The sequence below is a fragment of the Rana temporaria genome, chromosome 4 (assembly GCF_905171775.1).
Source record: "Rana temporaria chromosome 4, aRanTem1.1, whole genome shotgun sequence".
Taxonomy (NCBI): Eukaryota; Metazoa; Chordata; class Amphibia; order Anura; family Ranidae; genus Rana; species Rana temporaria.
In genome coordinates, this window is record NC_053492.1 from 17,329,110 (window position 1) to 17,354,768 (window position 25,659).

The 25,659-nt window shown below is 43.0% G+C and overlaps 1 protein-coding gene across 1 annotated transcript; it reads right to left on the minus strand.

The window, feature by feature from the left end:
- Positions 1 to 6,929: 6,929 nt before the first annotated feature.
- On the minus strand, positions 6,930 to 21,706 carry LOC120935990 (whey acidic protein-like). The gene is made up of 5 exons (XM_040348051.1): positions 21,577 to 21,706; positions 18,047 to 18,208; positions 16,231 to 16,377; positions 13,084 to 13,232; positions 6,930 to 7,101 (listed from the first exon to the last, which is right to left on the minus strand). The coding sequence occupies exons 1-5, from the start codon at positions 21,680 to 21,682 to the stop codon at positions 7,078 to 7,080; spliced, it is 588 nt and encodes a 195-aa protein (XP_040203985.1). The 5' UTR covers positions 21,683 to 21,706; the 3' UTR covers positions 6,930 to 7,077.
- Between the last annotated feature and the right edge of the window lie 3,953 nt (positions 21,707 to 25,659).

Sequence of the window (25,659 nt, forward strand, 5' to 3'; positions counted from 1 at the left end):
TAAATAAAAAAGGAGCGAAAAACGACGAGAAAAAATAGAGCAGGTTCTAAAAAAAATCTGCCATTTTTTCTCATCTAAAAAAATGCTCTGGAGCATACACACGACAGTTTTTCACGACCAATTAAAAAAAAAAAATTCTCGTCATGAAAAATGGTCATGTGTATGCGGCATAAGAAAAAGCTGCAACTAGAAAGTAACATACACAGCAAGTAGAAACATATAAAAATAAAGTTGCGCTATGGAAAACTAATAAATTCTAATAAATAATATAAAGTGTAACAACACATGTGCCAGTTACATAGTTACATAGTTACATAGTTAGTTAGGTTGAAAAAAGACACAAGTCCATCCAGTTCAACCACAAAAAATAAAAAAAACAAAATAAAAAACACAGTAAAATCCCATACACCCAACTCCATACCCACAGTTGATCCAGAGGAAGGCAAAAAACCCCAGCAGAGCATGATCCAATTTGCTACAGCAGGGGAAAAAAGTCCCTCCTGATCCCCCGAGAGGCAATCGGATTTACCCTGGATCAACTTTAGCTACAAATCTTAGTACTCAGTTATTTTATGTACATTTAGGAAAGAATCCAGGCCTTTCTTAAAGCAATCTACTGAGCTGGCCAGAACCACCTCTGGAGGGAGTCTGTTCCACATTTTCACAGCTCTTACTGTGAAAAAACCTTTCCGTATTTGGAGGTGAAATCTCTTTTCCTCTAGACATAAAGAGTGCCCCCTTGTCCTCAGTGTTGACCGTAAAGTGAATAACTCAACACCAAGTACACTGTATGGACCTCTTATATATTTGTACATGTTGATCATATCCCCCCTAATTCTCCTCTTCTCAAGAGTGAATAGATTTAGTTCTTCTAATCTTTCCTCATAGCTGAGCTCCTCCATGCCTCTTATCAGTTTGGTTGCTCTTCTCTGCACTTTCTCCAGTTCTCCGATATCCTTTTTGAGAACTGGTGCCCAAAACTGAACTGCATATTCCAGATGAGGTCTTACTAATGATTTGTACAGGGGAAAAATTATATCTCTGTCTCTGGAGTCCATACCTCTCTTAATACAAGAAAGGACTTTGCTCGCTTTGGAAACCGCAGCTTGGCATTGCATGCCATTATTGAGCTTATGATCAACTAAAACCCCCAGATCCTTCTCCACTACAGATCCCCCCAGTTGTACTCCCCCTAGTATGTATGATGCATGCATATTCTTAGTCCCTAAGTGCATAACTTTACATTTATCAACATTAAACCTCATCTACCACTCAGTCGCCCAATTAGACAGAGCATTGAGGTCGGCTTGTAAATTGGCGACATCCTGCAAGGACGTTATTCCACTGCATAGCTTGGTGTCATCTGCAAAGACAGAAATGTTACTTTTGATCTCAGACCCAATATCATTTATAAATATATTGAAAAGTAATGGTCCCAGCACTGAACCTTGGGGTACACCACTGATAACATTGGACCATTCAGAGTAAGAATCATTAACCATGACTCTCTGAATTCTGTCTTTCAGACAGTTTTCTATCCATTTACAAACTGATATATCCAATCCTGTAGACCTTACCTTACACATGAGCCGTGTGTGGGGAACTGTATCGAACGCTTTTGCAAAATCCAAATATATCACATCCACAGCCACGCCTCTGTCCAGGGTTTTACTTACCTCTTCATAAAAGGAACTCAGGTTTGTCTGACAACTTCTGTCTTTCATGAATCCATGTTGTCTGCTGCTTAAATCGTTTTTTTCTAGCAAGAACTCATCCATGTGGTCTTTTATTAAACGTTCCAGTATCTTCCCAACTATAGAAGTTAGACTAACAGGTCTATAGTTACTTGGTAAAGACTTTGTTCCCTTTTTAAATATAGGCACCACATTGGCTCTACGCCAATCCAGTGGTACTATTCCTGTCATTAATGAGTCCCTAAATATTAGATACAGTGGCTTTGAAATGACAGAGCTCAACTCACCTAGGATCCGTGGGTGGATGCCATCTGGTCCAGGTGCTTTATCCACCTTTATTCTGTCTAAATATTTCTGGACCATATCACTTTTGAGCCATTGTGGATTTGGGGCTGTGTCACTCCCACCCCCATTTTGGACATGAGCTCCCCCATGCTCCATTGTATACACAGAGCTGAAGAAAGCATTTAATAAATTTGCCTTCTCTTTGTCCCCAGTCACCCACTCTAGATTATTTTGTAAGGGGCCTACATGCTCAGACTTCACCTTTTTACTATTAATATATTTAAAGAATGTTTTGGGGTTTGTCCTACTATCTTTTGCAATCTGTCGTTCATTTTGAATTTTTGCATCCTTGATTTCCTTTTTACATATCCTGTTATATTCTTTGTAACATTTAAACAACACTAGTGTTCCTTCATTTTTATATTTTTTAAAGGCTACTTTCTTATTGTTTATAGCTTTTTTAACTTTGACCGTGAGCCACATAGGTTTTATTTTTAGCCTTTTAAACTTATTGCCCATGGGAACATACTTTGCAGTGAGGTTCCACAGTCTTTTTGAAGAATTCCCATTTCTGTTCTGTGTTCATCGGTGTCAATAGTCCCTCCCAGTCCAAGTCCTGGAGAGCGGCCCTCATCCTTGGAAAATTTGCTCTCTTAAAATGTAGTGTTTTAATATTTCCTGTATGTATTTCTTGCTTATAGTTAACATTAAATGAAATCATGTTATGATCACTGCTACCCAGGTGTTCCTTTATCTGAACATTAGTAATAAGCTCTGCATGGTTTGAGATTATCAGGTCCAACAGAGCATCATTCCTAGTTGGGGCCTCAATAAACTGCACCATAAAATTGTCCTGCAATAGGTTTTTAAATTGTTGTCCTTTAACTGTCCCAGAAGTGCCATTAATCCAGTCAATTTCTGGGTAGTTAAAATCCCCCATTATTATCACCGTCCCAGCCCTTGCAGCCATTTCCATCTGTGCAAGGAGCTAAGTCTCCACCTCCTCATTAACATTGGGTGGTTTATAACAAACTCCAATGATTAATTTTGAACTACGCACATCTGTATGCAGTTCCACCCATAATGCTTCAGCCTCATCACACTCTCCATCAACCAGGTTCTGTTTCACGCTTGCTTTGAGGTCACTTCTCACATAGAGACAGACCCCTCCACCTTTCGTTTTTACCCTGTCTTTCCGAGCGAGAGCATAGCCAGGAATATTAATAGCCCAGTCATGTGAGGATTGAAGCCAAGTTTCAGCAATACCGATTACATCATAGCTCTCCTCATCCGACAGAGCTTCCAACTCACCTGTTTTGCTTGGCAGACTTCTGGCATTGGTGAACAAACACTTAAATGTATTGTTACATTTTTCTCTGGTGTTTTTCATATAATTTATAGTAGTACAAATGGCACTATTATTTCCAATGGCTGTTTGCAACATGGGAACTTTCTTGTCACCTGTCATAACCCTCCCCTCATCTATCCCCATTCCACTCTCCATTAATGTCTGACCCCTAGCTGACCTGTGTGCCCGATGTAATTCTAGTTCACCCTCCCCCCTCAAACCTAGTTTAAATACTCCTCCAGCATTACCATAAACCTCTCCCCCAGCACAGCAGACCCCCTTCCATTCAAGTGCAAACCGTCTTTAGCATATAGGTTGCACCCCAATGAAAAGTCAGCCCAGTGCTCTAGAAACCCAAATCCCTCCTTCCTACACCAGGTCTTTAGCCATGCATTCAGCTCTCTAATTTCCCCCTGCCTTTCCTGTGTTGCGCATGGCACAGGCAATATTTCAGAGAATATCACCTTGGAGGTCCTTCCCTGTGTACCAAAAATAGTGATAAATAGTTCAAAAATAGTTATCACTCAACAACCAGTTGACTTGATAATATATAAGTGTAAGTGAAACAGAATAGAGGCATAAAAAAAGTCCACAAGTGAAAAAATTGGATTAAGAGATTTTAGTCCACAAATCACGGATTTTCCAAAGTAATCTGATAATACACCAAGTTGAATAGTGCACCTCCACTGTCAGAATTAAAGGCTTACCAGAAGCAAGCTATAACAAAACTGCAGCTATAACCCAGCCAAGGTCCTCCGTCCAAGAAAGTAACAGCAACCGCAACACCTCAGGTAGTCCAGGGGGCTGAGCCACAACAAACCAACAGGTGGATGCTCACAGTTGATCAGGATCAGGACAGGTCTCTAGAGTGCTCATCACTGTCTTCACAATGTAGGTTTTCCCGGTGCTGGTGTGACCGTAGATGAAGAATGATGGAAATATTAGGTGAAGAAGACGCTCTCCAAATATCGTCAGCAGTGTTGATAACTGGGGATCCCGACAGACTATGTGTTTCTCCAGTTCATTTAGGTTTTTCTCTTGATATGGAAATTGACCTAATGAGGTCATGGTTCACTTCCACATATTCTCGCACCGTGTCCCCTGTACTCCGCTCCCCGGCTACAAGAACCGCTCTGTACACAGCTGGGAGGACCTCTGTCTGTGTAGCTGTCTGTCTATACCTCCAATACCTGTTGGAAAAAAAGGGAAAAAAGTGCGCTACTTATAAATCAATAATAAATGTAATGAATATGAAAAAGTTCAATATTGTGAAAATATGAATAAAGTGAAAAAAATATATATATAATAATATTGTCCCATGCAGGAATCCAGCTGGGTTGTGCAATCATATGTGAATAAATCGTATCAGGAAAACATATATTCTTAGAAGCTTTGGCTCATCCCAGGGCTCTTGCTGCTACAGATGAATCAGCTGGCAAAAAACTTCAATCCAACACAGGAAAAAGATGGCAGCTTACCAGATAGATGGACCCACAAGGGGTCAGTCAGGCACTCAGACACTCACGGACACTCAAGAACCAGGTTCAGGAATCCCACTTTCTGCTCCAGATTTGGCAACCGAAATCTGTGTGCTCAGACCATATATGAAATTAAGATGGAAGGGAGGACTCTTCCAGACTCGTAATGACGAGAGTCCTCCCTTCCATCTTAATTTCATATACGGTCTGAGCACACGAATTTCAGTTGCCAAATCTGGAGCAGAAAGTGGGATTCCTGAACCTGGTTCTTGAGTGTCCGTGAGAGGGAAGCACCTGAACAGCTAAACGGGACCCCGCGATTGATATCTACACTGAGTGCCTGACTGACCCCTTGTGGGTCCATCTATCTGGTAAGCTGCCATCTTTTTCCTGTGTTGGATTGAATTTCAGTTTTTTGCCAGCTGATTCATCTGTAGCAGCAAGAGCCCTGGGATGAGCCAAAGCTTCTAAGAATGGATGTTTTCCTGATAGGATTTATTCACATATGATTGCACAACCCAGCTGGATTCCTGCATGGGACAATATTATTATATATATATTTTTTTCACTTTATTCATATTTTCACAATATTGAACTTTTTCATATTCATTACATTTATTATTGATTTATAAGTAGCGCACTTTTTTCCCATATGTTGTTTGGAGCCCAATATTAGGCTTCTTTGTATTGAGGTGCAGCACTTTACATTTAATTATTTTATGTCACAGTCATTTATTATTTAAGTATTCACTCAATTTAAGGGGTTAGCGCGGATTGTGTCTGCCGTTCTATACCTCCAATACCGGCAGGCAGTTACTTAATGACAGGAAGCTCAATGAACTTCTAGAGCGTTCAACAGCGCCCTCGTAGTTCATTGAGAACTATATACAAGCCAACAGCCACAAAGGCTGTTGGAACTTGCAGTTTTCACATTCACAGAACACTGTGAATAAATGATGTGGTCCAGTGGGCGGAGCCCCTACTTGACTCCTGGAGGTACTGGGCAGGAGGTTGGTTCCTCAGGATAGATGTGTTTGAATGTGTGGTAAGGAAGGCCTTGCATGAAAAGTCATACACATGAAAGTTTCTGTTTCAGACTTTGTTAATAGTCGGTAAAAGGTGTGCAGCCAACATGCTTCATCGGATTATGGCTCCCCCTTTTTCAAGGTTCTTAGTGGTAAAATGGGTGTTTTCTCTGGACCTACTTGTGGGACCTTATAGGGGTTTCCATATATTCTCTACATCAGTGCTATAAATAAATTAAACAAAAACAATATCAGAGAACCTGGAAGGAATGGCATGGGCATACCTCCCAACTTTTTGAGATGAGAATGAGGGACACCTATCATTAAAAGTATGCAGGCATAGGACACACCCCTTGCCACACCCCCTTAAAGGAGAATTGTACAACAAAAAAACAAGATTGGTTAAACCCACAAGTGCTTTTTTACCACTATTATTCCTTTATATTGGCTTTTGGCATTTACAAATGCAGCCATTTAGAAATCAGATGAAAGGTTTAGAGCTGGAAAACACTTTTTGATAGATAAAAAGTACATTTTATATACAACTCCATAGATCAGAGGAATGAGGGACAGAGGGACTTTGCTCCAAATCAGGGACAGTTGGGAGCTATGCATGGGGCTGTCTTTGCCTTTCTTTGTCTGCAATGCAAAGGAATCTCAGTAGGATGTACTGCATCCAGAGAAACACAAAGCAGGTCAGACAGGTGGTGCCAACCACATCACGCATACTTTAGTTCTATACTATTACCAAAACAAAAAAAATGGGCAGACTTGTTGGGCTCCTTGGTCTTTTTTTTTTGCCATCACTTTTCTATCTTTCTACGGTTTTCTATGTAAATGGGGGATCTGCTGATTTGAGTTTGATGTGCAGCCGAAAACACAACATGAGCCCTCAAAGGGGTCAGCTTTCTGAAGAACCTCTATACCACAGCCAGGCAGAAACACCAAAGCAGAGAAGGACTGAAAATGGTCAGCGACCATTCTAAAGACCTCATTTTCGTATTAAACCGAAAAAGGAGAAAAACAAACTCCCAAACTGTTAAAAATTCTGGAGGTTGCTTTCTGCACCTAGAACAAGTAATGACACTACATATACATGTGACACTTCAAATTATCTTTATTAATTAGCAGAAGGTGTATTGCTGACATGAAGGAAACTTCAGACATTTGCAGGGAATTCATTATGGGCCTAGAGGAAGTGTTTCTGATGAGAAGCATGATAGTCTCCGCCTGGATCTCTCCAATCTTCAGACTTCTTCTAGGAAATCATCCTTAAAAAACATGTAAAAGTTATTGAAATGTGGTTAGCCAGTGCTTGGAAAGAAGAAAAAGAAAACAGAAAATAAGACAAGGATAAGACTTTTAATTGGCTGGGCTGGATGTTTCTGGCTGGAATTTCTTGTTGTAGCCGAAGCTGTCTTTCATAGATACTCCATATACTGTATACAGTGTAATAGAGGTTCCTTGTAGCTCTCTGATTTCTAATTCTGTGTGTTATGTGTATTGGATGTTTAATGCACCTTTATTGAACTACTTTTTACTTTTATGATATTTTTTTTCATTTTTGGCTCCCATGTACGAGTTTATAAAGCCGGCACAATAATTGTTACCAACAATTATCTTGCTGTATCATAAACCAGTGAGCAGATCAAGTGGAAAGTAGATGGACTTACATGAGCAGGAAATTTGCTATTGTAGTAATTTATGGGCCTAACACCAACAGCAAGCTATTTTTTCAACAACTGCTTCAATTCACCATAACCCACCAATGCCAGGATGGAATTATCATCAGTGAGCAATTCAGTAAAATGCTCTCGTCTAAGGAAGACAGATTTACGGTTCCCAAATCTTCATCAGGTCCAACATGTGTTCAGTCTACCCAGCTCTACATGTATGTTGTCCAAGACTGTTGACCTTAAGGATTTCTGGAGACATCTTCAACCTTTAGAACGGCATTTTGCCAATTTCCTCACCCTCACCAGTCTTTGTCTAGGCTGGACATCTTTCTAGTGTTAGCAAATCTGCTACCTCAGGAGGCTTCCACTAAAACGATGGCGGTCTTAGACCACTCACCTATGGTGATAATTCTTGAGGACATGGGAACAATGAAACTCCTGACTACATGGTCATTACCATCATGCCTGGCTTCAGATGATTATGCTTCAGATGATTATGATTATGCAAATTGTAATGCCATACACATGTAGGAAATGTTTGACTTAGGGCTTATGTACATCCAAGAAGAAAAGTAAATTTCTTGATATTGAGGCTACTGTGACTAGTCCTCAGCTGCAGCCCAGGACCTTACCTAATGACCCAGCCTGTATCCCTGAGCATAGCCAGACCTTGCAAATATCCATGGTAAAAGTTTGGCTCCTGTCTTTTTCCTAGAGTAAAGTGTATTGTGTAACCTTGGCTTGTAACTGACTGCTGGTGGGAGGACTCAAGCTCTACATTTTCCCTCCTGACATACAGTTAAGAAAGGAGTCAGATACCTGCTTTGCAGCTTGCCCCCGGTTATAATACTTTAAGGCCCAGATTCTCGTATCTCGGCATAAAACTATGCGGGCGTAACGTATCTCGTTTACGTTACCCCGCCGCAAGTTTTATGGGCAAGTGCTTTATTCACAAAGAACTTGCCTGTAATGTTGCGGCGGCGTAGCGTAAATTCACCGGCGCAAGCCTGCCTAATTCAAATGATCCAGGTAGGGGGCGTGGATCATTTAAATTAGGCACGTTCCCGCGCCGATCGTACTGCGCATGAGCCGTCTCTAAAATTTCCCGACGTGCATTGCGCTAAATGATGTCGCAAGGACGTCATTGGTTTCGACGTGAAGGTAAATGGCGTCCAGCGCCATTCACGGACAACTTACGCAAACGACGTAAATTTTTAAATTTCGACGCGGGATCGACGGCCATACTTAACATTGGTTGCCCCTCATATAGCAGGGGCAACTTTACGCATCGCAAATCTAACGTAAACGTCGTATCTTCACTGCGTCGACCGCGCGTACGTTCAGGAATTTGCGTATTTTGCTAATTTGCATACTCGATCGGGAAAACGATGGAGGCGACACATAGCGGCGAAAAAAACATGTTGCATTTAAGATCCGACAGCGTAAGAGCCTTACGCCTGTCGGATCTAATGGTTATCTATGCGTAACTGATTCTAAAAATCAGTCGCATAGATACGACGGCCCAGATTAGGACTTACGACGGCGCACATGGCGTTGCGCCATCGTAAGCCCTTTCAGAATCTGGGCCTTAGTACTTTGGGTAAGGACCCTAGCCAGAGTAATGACTTTTAGTCAGAAGAGGGGGCTTACAAGTTATTATATTGAAAGGCAGGAGGCCTAAAATTGCATTGCAAAAATTACAACTACCCAAAATATACTTAGGGGCACATTTTCCCAACCTCAACTTATATAACGTAGCCAGCCTGACACAGCATGAAGAACATTGGACTAACAACAATTCCAACTACACCAACTTGGGCAGGTACCCGGGCTTACAGGATGTCCTGAAGCAGGCCAGGAAATTCTGTGTGCATTTCCGACAGTCATATAATGCCAGTGCTCGGCTGGCAGACCTCCAAAAAGAATACAACCTGCCCAAGAACCGCCTAATCTGTGACATGCCCACCAGGTGGAACTCTACGTTGGCCATGCTGCAGCGGCTGCACACGCAGCAGAGGGCCATAAATGAGTATCTGTGCCAATATGGCAGCAGACAGGGTCAGGGGAGCTTGTTTTTTTTTGGGCCATGATCAGGGATGCATGCACTGTCCTGTCACCATTTGAGGAGGCCACGAGGATGGTGAGCAGTGACAGTACATGCATCAGTGAGACTGTCCCTCTTATTCACCTGTTGGAGCACACGCTGCATGGAATAATGGACAGAGCCCTTGAGGCAGAACAAAGGGAAGAAGAGGAGGACTTCCTTACCTCTCAAGGCCCCCTTTATCCAGACAGTGTTCCTGCTTGCCCGCCTATCACACAGGAAGAGGAGGAGGAGGATTGTGTCAGCATGAAGGTGGAGCCTAGCACTCAGCATCAGCAGCAGTCTTCAAGGGATCAATTACAGTCCCAAGAAACCCATGAACTTGTACATGGCTGCGGATCCTGTTGTCTTCAGTGACCCAGAGGACTCCGCACCGAATGCCTCAGCAAACCTACGCTGTATGACCTCCCTGATCCTGCAAAGCCTGCGGAAGGATCCTCGTATTCGTGCTATCAAGGAGAGGGATGATTACTGGCTGGCAACCCTCTTTGATCCATGTTAAAAGAGTAAGGTTGCAGACCTTATCTTGCCTGCGCAGAGGGAGCAGAAGATGAAACATCTTCGGGAGGCCTTGCAGAAAGGTCTATGCAACGCGTTCCCAGATACTGGGAGGCTACAAAATCCTGGTCCTGGACAATGTGTTGCTGAGGCTTCAGTCACAGAAGTAGCGGTGGAGAAGGTGACCATCTGACAGATGCGTTCAGACAATTTTTTAGTCCGCAGCCCCAAGGTATGACCAGTTTCAGCAACCATCGCCAGCGTCTGTTTTACATGGGGCAAGATCAGACTTGGACACCTTTTCCACCGGATATCCTCTGGCTTACTGGGTCTTAAGGATGGATCACTGGCCAGAGCTTGCACAGTACGCAATTGAGCTACTGGCATGTCCTGCATCCAGTGATCGTTCAGAACGCACATTCAGTGCTGCTGGAGGCTTTGTAACCGATCACAGGGTGCGCCTCTCTACAGACGATCGATCGACTGACCTTCATAAAAATGAATCAGGCTTGGATCACCACAAGCTACCAAGCACCTGATGCTGATGTAACTGAATATTTTTTTTTTAAATGTCAGATACCTTCAAGACTGCCTATGCTGATGCTGAGTGGCTATCCTGTTATGCTGAGTGACTATCCTTTTCCTCCTCAATGATCATGCTGATAGCTTGTAAGAAAATTTTTGGTTCTGGGCACCGCCACCAGTGGCTAAGGCCCAATTTTTCTGCCCCTATTTTATACAATTATAACATTTTTGATGCAATACTTTGCAGCGGGCTCATTCCTGCGCTCCAACTAGAGTATCTGTGATGGGTTTCAGTGTTGTGGCACCAGCACCACCACCAACAAAGGCCCCATTTTTCTTCCCCTGTTCAACAGGGGCATGTAATTACAATTCTTGATCTAATATTTCACAGCAGGGCCCATTCCTGCGCCCACCAAGAGTATCTTTAAGGGGGTTGCAGTCTTGTGGCACCAGCACCAGTGCCTAAGGCCCAATTTTTCTACCACTGTTCAACAATGGCATGTAATTACACTTCTTGATATAATAGTTCACACAGCAGGGCTTTCCAGCGCCCACCAAGACTAACTGTGAGGGCTTACAGTGCTGTGGCAACACCAACACCTAGGGCCAAAATGTCTGCAGAGTATATACGGCAGGCCCCTACTTTCAAACATTCAACTTACAAACGACTCCTACTTGCAAACGGAAGGAGACAACAGGAAGTGAGAGGAAATCTACCCCTAGGAAGGGAAATTCTCTTCTGTAAGGCCCCATACTCACGAGCAAACATGTCTGCTGAAACTGGCCCGCAGGCCAGTTTCAGCAGACATGTTTGGTCGTGTGTGGGCGCGAGCGGGCCGAATTCCAGCAAACATTTGCCCGCCGGGCCTTTTCCCAGCAGACAAATATTCCTGGACTTGTTTTAAAACAGTCCGCTGGAATTCTGCCCGCTCGGACATGTACGGTCGTCAGTACAGACCTACCGTACATGTCCAGGCGCCCGCCGTCCCTCGCATGCGTCGAATGACTTCGACGCATGCGTGGAAGCATTTTAAAGGCGGGCCGCCCACGTCGCCGCGTCATTGTCGCGGCGACACCGCGTCATCGACGCGGCGACACCGCGGACACGCCCCGCGTATTGTTTACGCGCGGACTTCTGTACGATGGTGTGTACAACCATCGTACAGAAGCCCTCTGGCAGACATGCATGGTGAAAACGGTCCGACGGACCGCTTTCACCATACATGTTTGTCCGTGTGTACACGGCCTAAGAGGTGTCTCCTGTCCACTGATGCTTTATCACCAATCCTTGTTTCACTAAAAAACCCAAATTTTCAAAAAATCATTTGTCATTGGGACAGAAATTGAATTGCAATCTTCTGAACAGATGCACACAGACAGCAAATCAAATGTTACAGGGGTGAAAAGTATTGATACCTCTTGTACTTTTCCACATTTTGTCATGTTACAACCAAAAACGGAAATTTATTTTATTGGGATTTTATGTGATAGACCAACACAAAGTGGCACATAATTGTGAAGTGGAAGGAAAATGATAAATGTTTTTTTTTAATTTTGTTTTTGAATAAATACCTGAAAAGTGTGATGTGCATTTGTATCCAGCCCCCTTTACTCCGATACCCCTAACTAAAATCTAGTGAAACCAATTGCCTTCAGAAGTCACCTAATTAGTAGATAGAGTCCACCTGTGTGTAATTTAATCTCACTATAAATACAGCTGTTCTGTGAACCCCTCAGAGGTTTGTTAGAGAATCTTAATGAACAACAGCATCATGAAGGCCAAGGAACACACCAGACAGGTCAGGGATAAAGTTGTGGATAAGTATAAAGCAGGGTTAGGTTATAACCAAAAAATCTCCCAAGCTTTGAACATCTCACGGAGCTCTGTTTAATCCATCATCAGAAAATGGAAAGAGTATGGCACAAATGCAAACCTACCGTCCACCTACACTGACTGGCCGGGCAAGGAGAGCATTCATCAGAGAAGCAGCCAAGAGGCCCATGGTAACTCTGGAGGAGCTGCAGAGATCAACAGCTCAGGTGCGCCCACCGCACGGATTCTTAAATGGGACGTACAGGTACGCCCATTTGCCTACCGCTGCCATTCTGCCAACGTATATCGGTGTGCAGCGGTCAGCAAGTGGTAAAAAAAAATATATGCTGGAATGGAAATCACGAGCTCTCGCCCAGCTGTCATGACTTGTCCACCTATTTTATCCACTATTTTTTTTCCTATGATTGTCAGCTCCATCTAGTGGCCACAATGCAGTATTTTGCATATTAAGGTATTTTAGGAAAATGCCCCATTGTGGTCACTAGGTGGAGCTGGAGGATAGGTAGATAGATAGATAGATAGATAGATAGATAGATAGATAGATAGATAGATAGATAGATAGATAGATAGATAGATAGACCTATGGTGTTGATTGTAAATTGATTGGCAGTTGTACCTTAGGTGACCAGGGATCGGTACACTCCATACCGCACCATGTGGTGCAGCACTTCTTCTTTCCTTTACAGTCACTGTCACTATTACACTTCGGTTTCGGTCGGGTAAAAGAACATTTTGCACAAGTAGGTAGGCATGATCCAGGTTTTACTGCAATACAAAACACAGCCAGATTAAACAATACCTTCCCCCGGGATTTCCAGATCTACAAGAAACTGCAAGAATATGAAGGCTACCAAAGCTTATGTAAAAAAAAAAAATACTGCCTGTCTGCCTTCAGTCTGTACTAAAGGCTTTGATGCTTCCTAAGTCAGTGCAGGCAGGCAGCTATCATTTTCAGCAAGAGGTCAGCGGTGGCATGCTCTGTATTTTTCTCCCCACGGGATGGAAACATTATACAGATCAGAGGCATAACTAGAACCTTCAGGGCACTGATACAAGGAACCATAAAGACCACCCCCAGCCCCCCACCCCTTCATAATACAGGGGTAGTGGCCCCCATTAGATCACAACCCTCTTTTATCAGTGCTCCCCTCTTAAAGACCCTCCCCATTAGATCCGAGTTCTTTTATATCAGTTTCCCTCCTTAGAGACCCCCCCCCCCCCCATTAGATCACAGTGTTATTCAAACATATACACTGTACTATCTCGATATGCATAATACTATATGAATAGTGTAGGAAACTTCCAATTCATTCCAAAATGTGTTGTGCTAATATCCAACTTACAGTATAAAGTCCTTTTGAGTTGGATACGTTGGATATTAGCACAGCACTTTTTTAATGGATTGGAGGTTTCCACCATTTTTCATATAGTATTATGTGTATCAAGATTACACAGTATATATTAGTAATCAAAGGGAGTAGGGAATGCAGGATTATTGCGGTGCCTCAGAAAATCAATACCAATATTTATTAGAATTTTTTTACAAAGTTTTATTAATTGCAAAGGAAAATTAAAATACTAGTTTCGCCAAACATTGGCTTCATCAGGGGATTAAGACGTGTTTTGTATATGTATTTTAATTTTCCTTTGCACTTAATAAAACCTTTTAAACATTTCTTATAAATATTGGTATTGATTTTCTGAGGCACCGCAATAATCCTGCATTCCCTACTCCCTTTGATTACTAACAAAATTATGGGGATGAGGTGCCGTATTCCTTAGGACAATCGACCAATTTTTGCCAATTCTTTGCAAAGTATATCGGTTTGAGTAACATTGGAGTGTATTAATACTTGGATTACCCTTGGAGGTTTCCACCATCATTCACAATTATTTGTGGGATGTTCCTGGTCAGCAGTGGTCAGGACCTACCAAAAGTGGTCCGTTAAAAAAAAAACTGTCAATAAGGTCATGGGCAGCCAAAGCTGGCCCATGTAGTTCAAACCAATAGAGGAGCTAGTGTAGCTCAAATTGCTGAGAAAGTTAATGGTGGTTTTGATAAAAAGGTGTCCAAACACACAGAGTATCGCAGTTTGTTGTGTATGGTTCTGCGTAGCCCCAGACTGATCAGAATGCCCATGCTGATCAGTGTCCACAGCCAAAAATGCCTACAATGGGTACGTGGGAATCAGAACTGGACCACGGATCAATGGAAGATCGTGACCTGGTCTGATGAATTCAATAATGGTTTAAGAGACACAAGTTTGAGGTGTTGACTTTGTTGTAATATATATATATATATATATATATATATATATATATATATATATATATATTTGAGGTGTTGACTTTGTTGTAATATATATATATATATATATATATATATATATATATATAGACCCAGCAACATCTACTCCCTCCCTCAGGCCTCCGACTATTAATAGGCTCTCCAGCCACATACTGGGTACACCTCTCCAGGGATTGATTGGATCCCCATAAATATTCAGGCCGCCTCCTCTGTTCTTCCTCCCACTATAATTCTAGAATCTTCTAGAATACAGGGGGAAACAATCAGACCAGCAGACTGTGAGACACTGAGCAGGCTAAAGCAGTCAACCCCTGCTCCACTGGTTACAGAGGAGCCGAACAAAATTTGCCCAGTAACCTACACTAACTATGGAGGTGCTACAAAAATATGATTTTCTCTATTATTTTGGGGTCTATAATGGGAATAAAACCACATCAAATGCACATGGCTATAATTAATAGACACTGGGATCTTTGTGGAAAAATTCAAAAGTTCACATACCAGATAAAATATTATACTCTGGTGCTGAGAATTTTATTTTGAGGTGTACCTCACCGAATGAAATAAAACTGATCATTACAACTTTGTAGGGGTAGATTTCAAGAAATGGGGCTCCCCTGTACTCAGGTGATCTCCTAGCCTGATGGATGATACCAAATATTAATAATATGAAGCCCATCACAGCAGAGTAGAAAATGGAATGTTATAATTTTAGAGGTTGAATTGTAAAGATGGAAGGGATTGGTTCCTCTACATGCCACCCCCGCTTCCCCTCTAATCCACTTAAAGCTGTGATTGGGCTCCTGTGTACCTCCCCCCTCCCCCCCACACACCCTCCCCCTCAACTGTCGCAGCACTGCCAGGTTCCCCCCTCTCCTGTCCTGCTGGCTCCTGAGGGGGATCTGTCAGGATGGAGAGCAGGGTAGAGGCCAGCAAATGTGTCATTTACTGCACTCTTCATTCAAGCTGTGTTTACTATGCTTCAGTTTGTGGATGAATGGGGAGTTCTTTACAGAGCAATTCCTGTGTATGCATTCTGTGCAGCTGAGGCTGCAGAGATGGAGATTGAGAGCAGTGACTGTTCTCTGTTTAGACCCCTGATATCCCACCTAATACTCCAAATGGGGCTCCTAAAAAAAATTATAAAATATAATACAAAAATAAAATTGTAAATAAATAAAAGGAAATGGTAGAATAAATAAATACAATAACAAAAACAAAAAAATCTATTGACACTAGTGGTGGAACTACCAGGGTCGCAGAGGTCGCACTTGGGACCGGGCCCTGGCGTTCCACCACTGTGGGGGCCCCATATGGGTGTGAGGGTGGCCCTTTATGGTTTCTTGGACCAGGGCTCTGAAGGTTCTAGTTATGATTCTGCTGCAATACCTTCAGTTCAGTAATAATAGTTTTGGTTATACAGCAATTTCCAAATCACAAGGAGTATTCCATTACCTGTCACTGTTGGCGTGCACTGGGCCCTGCACTTGAAAGAACAGCATCGGTCGGTGCCTTGGCACTGGTCATCCCTCTGGCACAAGCGTGCATATATCGTAGCTATACACACTGAGTCATCAGAGTTTGGGCAGGCATTATTCTTGACTGCAGAGAGATAAAATAGCTGTGATGATGATGGAAGGAAGTAGAGACTGAGAAACTGAGACTGAACTAGAGACTGAGAGCAGAGGGTGATAAGTGCAGGCCGGGACTATGAAGAGTGATGTGTGCAGGCCGGGACTATGAAGAGTGATAAGTGCATGCCGGGACTATGAAGCGTGATAAGTGCATGCCGGGACTATGAAGGGTGATGAGTTCAGGCCAGGACTATGAAGCGTGATAAGTGCATGCCGGGACTATGAAGGGTGATGAGTTCAGGTTGGGACTATGAAGGGTGATGAGTGCAGGCTGGGACTATGAAGAGTGATGAGTGCAGGCCGGAACTATGAAGGGTGATGAGTGCAGGCCGGAACTATGAAGGGTGATGAGTGCAGGCCGGAACTTTGAAGGGTGATGAGTGCAGGCCGGAACTTTGAAGGGTGATGAGTGCAGGCCGGAACTTTGAAGGGTGATGAGTGCAGGCCGGAACTTTGAAGGGTGATGAGTGCAGGCCGGAACTTTGAAGGGTGATGAGTGCAGGCCGGAACTATGAAGGGTGATGAGTGCAGGCCGGAACTTTGAAGGGTGATGAGTGCAGGCCGGGACTATGAAGGGTGATGAGTGCAAGCCGGGACTATGAAGGGTAATGACTGCAAACCAGGACTATGAAGGGTAATGACTGCAAGCCAGGACTATGAAGGGTGATGAGTGCAGGCCGGGACTATGACAGGTGATGAGTGTAGGCCGGGACTATAACGGGTGATGAGTGCAGGCCGGGGCTATGAAGGGTGATGAGTTCAGACTGGGAATATGAAGGGTGATGAGTGCAGGCCGGGACTATGAAGGGTGATGAGTGCAGGTCAGGACTATGAAGGGTGATGAGTGCAGGCCGGGACTATGAAGGGTGATGAGTGCAGGCCGGGACTATGAAGGGTGATGAGTGCAGGCCGGGACTATGAAGGGTGATGAGTGCAGGTCAGGACTATGAAGGGTGATGAGTGCAGGCCGGGACTATGAAGGATAATGAGTGCAGGCCGGGACTATGAAGGGTGATGAGTGCAGGCGGGACTATGAAGGGTGATGAGTGCAGGCCGGGACTATGAAGGGTGATGAGTGCAGGCCGGGACTATGAAGGGTGATGAGTGCAGGCCAGGACTATGAAGGGTGATGAGTGCAGGTCAGGACTATGAAGGGTGATGAGTGCAGACAAGGAGGATGAAAGGTAATAAGTGTCAGTTGGGACTATGAAAGGGGGGTGATGAGCGTTGGCCGGGAACCATAAAAGGTTGATGAGTGCAGGCCAGGTACAATATTTATGTTTATCTAAAGTTTATGCTGTATATTTAAACTGATGTTCTATATCTGTGTGTACTACATTTAATTTAATACATTGCAAATAATTCCCAGAAAGAGACAACAGAGTATTAGTTGCCTCCTTTCTCACTACCTTGGAGGAGGAGGAGTCTCTGCTCTGACTCACTTACATGTGTAAATTTCAGCTTCAGCTGCCTATCTCTGTAAACAGCATTTTTACAACGGGAAGCATTGAGAAAAGTTGAAATACATCTGAAGATTAGCTTAAATCTCTCTTTCTGTTTCTGTCTCAGACACAAAGCAGAACAGGTCACGTTTTTATGATCTCATCGTATTCTCAGACAGATTATAAAATATTTACCGTCCAATGGCAGCAGACATTGTCTTCTACCCCCTGAGAAGCAGCACTTCATCTTGCCTTCACAGTGTCCATCTCGCCTACATTCATTCTGCAACGTGGAGCCATCAACATTGAATTCCACATCTGCAGGACACCTACCAGGTTTCCCCGGAGGCTGTATACCTGAGAGGGTAATGAGGTGAACCATAAATGAATCACAGATATTTTCTTAGATATATACACACACACATACTGTACATACACTTAATTGTCATTGGGACACCTGCCTTTACACGCACATGAAATTTAATGGCATCCCACTCTTAGTCCGTAGGGTTCAATATTGAGTTGGCCCACCCTTTGCAGCTATAACAGCTTCAACTCTTCTGGGAAGGCTGTCCACAAGGTTTAGGAGTGTGTCTATGGGAATGTTTGACCATTCTTCCAGAAACGCATTTGTGAGGTCAGGCACTGATTTTGGACGAGAAGGACTGGCTTGCAGTCTCTGCTCTAATTTATCCCAAAGGTGTTCTATCGGGTTGAGGTCAGGACTCTGTGCAGGCCAGTCAATTTCCTCCACTCAAAACGCACTCATCCATATCTTTATGGACCTTGCTTTGTGCACTGATGTGCAGTCATGTTGGAACAGGAAGGGGCCGTCCCCAAACTGTTCCCACAAAGTTGGAAGCATGAAATTGTCCTAAATGTCTTGGTATGCTGACGCCTTAAGAGTTCCCTTCAATGGAACTAAGGGGCCAACCCAACCCCTGAAAAACAACCCCACACCATAATCCCCCCTCCACCATATGATTTGGACCAGTCCAAGGTACTTAGTAAGAGGCATGGCGGTTTTTTTTTAATTCATATTTTTTTGTCATAATTTCTTGAAAAATAAAGAAATAATAAAAAAAAAATTCACAAATTTTTATTTTATTTTTGCATACTGTCACTTCTTGTGCAGTACAGCGTTGTCATATAACAGTGTGGCAGTGATCAGGGACACTGCATGGTGACAGTACGAAAAAATATATATATATATTTTACAATTTTTTTTAACACACTGACATTGTACTACTCTGGGGAAGTGATCAGTTTTTTATTTTTTTAACCACTTAAGGACCAGTGCACGACTATATATGTCGGCACAATGACACGGTTGGGCAGATGGACATAGCTGTACACCTGTACGTCCCCTTTAAGTTGCGGTATTGTGGGCGCGTGCGCGCCGCAAGCTCCATGAGTTCGACCGCGGGTCCGACGGACACGATGTCCGCGGGCATACCCGCGATTGTCTCACGGAGAGGAAGAACGGGTAAACAAGCATTTCCCCATTCTTCCTAGTGACGGGACACTGATCACAGCTCCCTGTAATCAGGAGCGGTGATCCGTGTCATGTCACATGTAGCCCATCCCCCCCACAGTTAGAACACATCCCTAGGACACACTTAACCCCTTCAGCGCCCCCTACTGGTTAACCACTTCACTGTCAGTGTCATTTGTACAGTAATCAGTGCATTTTTAAAGCACCGATCGCTGTATCAATGACAATGGTCCCAAAATGGCATCAAAAGTGTCCGATGTGTCCGCCATAATGTCTCAGTCACAATAAAAATTGCTGATCGCCGCCATTACTAGTAAAAATATTAATAAAATAGCGTTAATAGACGCTATAACTTTTGCACAAACCAATCAATAAACGCTTATTGTGATTTTTTTTACCAAAAATAGGTTGAAGAATACATATCGGCCTAAACTGAGGAAAAAAAACGCCAAATTGTCACTCTATTTCCGTTTATAGTGCAAAAAATAAAAAACGCAGAGGTGATCAAATAACACCAAAAGAAAGCTCTATTGTGGGGAAAAAAAAGACATCAATTTTGTTTGGGAGCCACGTAGTAGGACCACGCAATTGTCAGTTAAAGTGACGCAGTGCTGAATCGCAAAAAAATGCTCTGGTCTTTGGCCAGACAAATGGCCCGGGGCTGAAGTGGTTAAACATTATGTTTGCTTATAGCAGTGACTTACATTGCTACAGTATAAGCAAACATTTTACTGAATGAAACCGAATCATTCAGTTTGTTTTGTTGTGATGAGCTATGATTGGTCAAAGCTAATCATATGGTGCAGATGAGCTGTGGTTACCCCCTATCTGTACCATGTGATCCAATTGACCAATCACATGAAATAATATGGTACAGGTGAGCTGTGGATACCCCCTATCCGTACCATGTGATCAAATTGACCAATCACAGCTAATCATATGGTACAGATGAGCTGTGGTTACCCCCATCTGTACCATGTGATCAAATTGACCAATCACAGCTAATCATATGGTACAGATGAGCTGTGGTTACCCCCTATCCGTACCATGTGATCAAATTGACCAATCACAGCTAATCATATGGTACAGATGAGCTGTGGTTACCCCCATCCGTACCATGTGATCAAATTGACCAATCACAGCTAGCAACACAATTGTATCCAATGGATGGCATGAAAGGAAGCCATCTATTGTGTAAAACTGTCATGTTGACCTGCTCTGATTGGTCACGGTCGCATTGGTACCAGCAGCAAGCCGGTACTCTGATCAGTCATTGGCTGTGTCCCAGTGACTTCCCATGCCTATCCCCTGCTGCGCAACTGGTGCTTCCTGACAGGACGTTATGTGAGGTCCACTCAGGATAAGAAACTGTCCGGCGGTAAAAAAAAAGGTATTTACATTTTTTCTTATATCTATAAAAAATGTTTTGCATTTAATTTCTATTTTAAACTGAATAGTTTTTTTTTACAATCACTTTAAAGCCCCTTATATCAAGTAATTTGACCATCACTACTCTAATGCCCCTTACACACATGCGGGATTTCCGACGGGAAAAGTTCCCGTCGAAATCCAGAGGGGAAAGCCGAGAACCTGCTCAGTCAGCCTTTCCCCTACACACAGCCGGTTTTCCCGAAAGGAAAACTGCGATGGAGCTTTGGTCGGGAATCCCGGCCGTGTGTATGCTCCATGGCAGTTGTTCCCATAGGAAAACTGCCAAAAACCACCGGGCAAAAGTCCGCCTGTTTCCCGGTGGGAAAAAAGAGAGCATACACACGGCCGGGATTCCTAGCTAAAGGCTCTCCTCGCAGTTTCCAGTCGGGAAAACCAGCCGTGTGTACGAGGCATTAACCTTCTCCATCCCAGAACAAAATAACAAAGCATTGGAAGAGGTTTTGAACCCATTCTCATTCATAAATGATGAATATACACATTGCACAACACTCTAAAAATATAATAGATGTGCCTGCATTTCATTTTCTATAGTAATATATACTGTATTTATTGGCGTATAACGCTCACTTTTTTACCCTGAAAATAGAGGGTAAACTGTGCCTGCGTGTTATACGCAGGGGGCTTTGGAAGTTTTTTCCCCTGAAACTTCCCTCTTAAAGTTAGGGTGCGTGTTATACGCCTGTGCGTGTTATACGCCGATAAATACGGTATCCAAGACGTAGACATTTATAAGTTGGTTGAGTCCTTACCTGAATTTTACATAATTTTAAATTCTTACCTAAAAGTTCTTTATCCTCGGTGAGGTTTGCAGAGGTTGGAATTAAAGCGGTGGCTCCTGCACAGATCAGGAGGAGTAGCAGGAGGGATCCGGTCTCTGGAGACATGTTCAGTTCCTAGAAATCTTTCTGATAAGTCCGTGAGATGAGGAGACTTTTATATAGACCATATGAGGAAGAAGGAAGGGAGGGAACAGGGTTGAATCAGCTACCACACAATGGATGATTGCAAAAATAAAAGGCTTCCTACGTAATTAGCCACTTACGCAAATTCTGATGGCATAACTGGGTCCCTATAATGTCTTGGGCTCTTATAGGGAAGAAGGAAGGGAAGCACTGAGAACAGGCAGAACCTGTTCCCATACAATATACGATTGCAAAAGATGATTCTTCTCATGTACGTTACTATGGTGGAATATACTTGACCTTTGGGCATTTATGACTTGTACGGGAAAGATGGACCCTTGCCCACCCTTGATAAAACGAGAAAGGGGAAATGGCGCTGCTAATGGCGATCAAGAGGCCAAATACAAAGAATGTGGGCCAGATTCACGTATATGGGCGTAACTTTGCGCGGGCGTAGCGTATCCTATTTACGCTATGCCACCGCAACTTGGACGGCCAAGTGCAGTATTCACAAAGTACTTGCTCCGTAAGTTGCGACGGCGTAGCATAAATGGGCCGGCGTAAGCCCGCGTAATTCAAATGTGGAAGAGGTGGGCGTGTTGTATGTAAATCAATCATGACCCCACATAAATGACGCGCCTAACGAACGGCGCATGTGCGCGCATGCTCAGTATCACGTCGAATTTTCTCCTTAAGATACGCCAGGCCCATTGCCTGTGACGTGAACGTAACCTACGCACAGCCCCATTCACGTACGACTTATGTAAACAACGTAAAAAGATACGCTTGCCGACGTCCGTACTTTGCATTACCTACGCCTCATATAACAGGGGTAACTTTACACCGGACGTAAGCCTTACGTAAACGGCGTAGCGGCCGCAAGTACGTTTGTGAATCGGCGTATCTACCTAATTTACATATTCGACGCATAAATCTATGGAAGCGCCCCTTGCGGCCAGCGTAAATATTGCACCCAAGATACGACGGCGTAGGAGACTTACGCCGCTCATATCTTGGCTAAATCTGTGCGTAACTGATTCTAAGATTTAGGCGCATAGATACGACGGCTCACATTCGGACTTATGACGGCGTACGCGGAGATACGCCGCCGTAAGTCCGTTGTGAATCTGGCCCAGTGTGTCTATGTGAGGTATGTAGAGGTTACCCTGTTGCTGGTACAAATGTGAAAAAAAGGGTGTGCCAAAAAGTGGCTAAGCCTGGACCACCAGCCTAAGTTGGTTTCCAGGTAACGTGTGTGAAGAGGAAAAAAATATATATATGTATATATATCAAGGTGTGGAAAAAAATATAAATGAAAATGTGTTCCTATGTGTGTGGTCAGGAACCTGGGCAGGCCAGCAGGTGTGCTGGATATGGCTGTAACCGTATGTAATCAATAGTGTGTAATAAAGAACCTAATATAACTGAAGGCTAATAATGCCTATTGCCTCCCAAGTGACCAAGAGGCAAAATCCAGAGGTATAGTATTGCAAGCAAACACAAATAAAAAATCAATAATAGTAATGCAAGTGAAAAGTCCAGATGGGAACAAAATAGATAGTAGTAAAAATATATTCTCAATCCTCATGAGAATTTACTCCACAACTCTGAAAACAGTAATGAGTATATATACACTACAGGTCCCATTAATCCATAATGTTCTGGTATTGAAGCTGACAAAAATAAATAGGTCAAAGGTCAAAATACACAGATACAATCACTGATATGCCTTTAGCAGGTAGTGATGAAGAGACTTGGTGCCAGTCTCACGCAATCCAATAGTAGGTGACTTTTGTGCTCCCCCTCATAGGTCCCCACTCACCAGATGTAGCTACCCCAAGTGGGGTGAAAGGCAGTTGGTGATGGTACCTTTCTTCCTCTTGTTGCACAATGCGCTCTATTGGATTCCAGGCGGTGTCTGTCCTCCGTGCAGCTTCTCAGAGACCAAAAAGTGTCTCTGGTGATGGTTGTGCAGTGTGTCACTCAAATGAAAAAAATGAAATCCACATAGTGTAGTATGTATAAAAATATTTCCAAAGAATAATTTATTTAAATAAAAAATAGAAATAAAAATGACATTTAGGAAAAAACATCAGCTTGTGGTTCCAGATGGCACTGAGTCCCACCAGATAAAAGCAAGCAAAAATGAACAAAAATAAACAGCTGGCCGCCCGTCCCAAGCGGGCTGGGATTAGTAACGGCTGACAGCGCCGTTGATCTCCTCCACAGCCCAGTGTCGGCATACTAGTGGCTAGCGTTGGCTGGGATGTAGGCGTGCGAGCTTGCGTGCGTAATTGCGTGTGGGTCACCTTTTTTTGACGCGTTTCGTCATGTGACTTTCTCAAAGTCAAACTTCTCATACACAGCGGCAGGCGTGTCCCTCCTCCCGGGGGGGGGGGGATATGTTAATTTGAATTGGGCAGTAGAATTGTTAATTCCCGTGGATGTAGGTGATCAACCCTCCATTAACCCTTGGTGTTGCCAAAACTAGGAATTGGGATAATCACCTACCACTGTCTAAGACATTATGTAATTGGATTCAAAAGAAGGTAGAAACACCTGTTGAAATAAACAGTCTAATACATATATAATCTTTACGTTTGATGGCTAAAAAGTAATATATCAGTAAGGACCATCCCTAAAAAATATATTATATACAGATTATGTGTAATCTTTCGTGAAGACGTGCAAACATATGGATGTGGGATGGGCATGTCAGATAACATATCTAGTCCACAGCACGATAAGCCCTGAAAGGGACCGATGTCCACTAGTGGTAGTTACCAGGAATATATATAAGGCAAAATTATATGTGAAATTTGCAGTGTGAAAAAGATCCTGAAGGATATTGTGATCCATACCCTAATACTAGAAATATATACAAGAGGTGATGTGTCTGTTTTTTTACACTAATGTCAGCTGTGTGATGTAAGTTCTGACATCCGTCCCTAAAGAGGGTCAAAGTTGCAGTAGTGCATAAATTATAAAACAAACATTAGATAGTAGAGAGTCATAGTACTTTCACCCAATATTAAGTGAATATGTGACTGGTGACAGAACGGAATAAGCATGTGTATTCAATCCCCTATATGGCTTAAGGTCTGTGTGGCCATAAAGAAGCATAGATTCTTTTTGAGCCAGTCATAAAATCATAGATTCCCCAATCAAGGAGTATCCCATTAGAGAAGCGTGTATAACTTGATTTATACATGGGGAAAAAATATAAATTAAATAGATTAATTGAAGATGAATCACTGGAAACCTCCCTATCTAAAAGAAAATGGGATGAGAAACCTAAGGAAAGGCGTCAGGGTAATATCATTAGAGGGTTCGTATATAGATGAAGACTAGGACATAATAAAAATTAATTAAAACTGGATTTATGGGGTGTTGTATAAAGCATATACAAGGGAGTGACTGATACCCTGTGTCTAGCATAGACCCCGATGTAATAAAGGTTAAAGCTTTCTATCCTTCTATACCTAGAAACCCATGGACCATGGGTAAGAATTAAATATGAGGACATAATGGTGGTAAAGAAGATAGAGAGGGGTCAATACATTGTTGTAAATTAGAAGTTAGAAATGAAACAGTTGAGGTCGATATCCAGGTTGAGGCCTCTTGTGGCTAGGGTCCCCAACCTGTGTATCCAGCGGGTCTCATTTTGTGAGACCTGGATCTTCTTGTTGCCCCCCCTCCAGTGGTCTTTAATAATATCGACTCCATAGAAGGTGTTAGATTTTAAATTCATTAATATTTTTATGTAATAAATGTATCTGAATCAATGCTTAGGACATGGTAGCTTTGAGGACAAACGTAGGTCAATGTAGTTACAGGACAGAACAACTGGTATAGTGTAGGCCACATCTATTCTTGAAAGTCCTACGTCAAGAAGGTGGGTGGAGATGTTACTTAAATATACATAAGTGAGCGTTAAAGCTCATCGCAACCTTCTTTGG

Coding starts and splice junctions, on each gene's coding strand:
- LOC120935990 (XM_040348051.1), bottom strand. CDS start 21,682: ATGTCTCCAGAGACCGGATCCCTCCTGCTACTCCTCCTGATCTGTGCA. Junction 16,378..18,046: donor ATGTCTGCTGCCATTGGACG/GTAAATATTTTA, acceptor ATCTCTCTGCAG/TCAAGAATAATGCCTGCCCA. Junction 13,233..16,230: donor GTGCACGCCAACAGTGACAG/GTAATGGAATAC, acceptor TTTGTATTGCAG/TAAAACCTGGATCATGCCTA.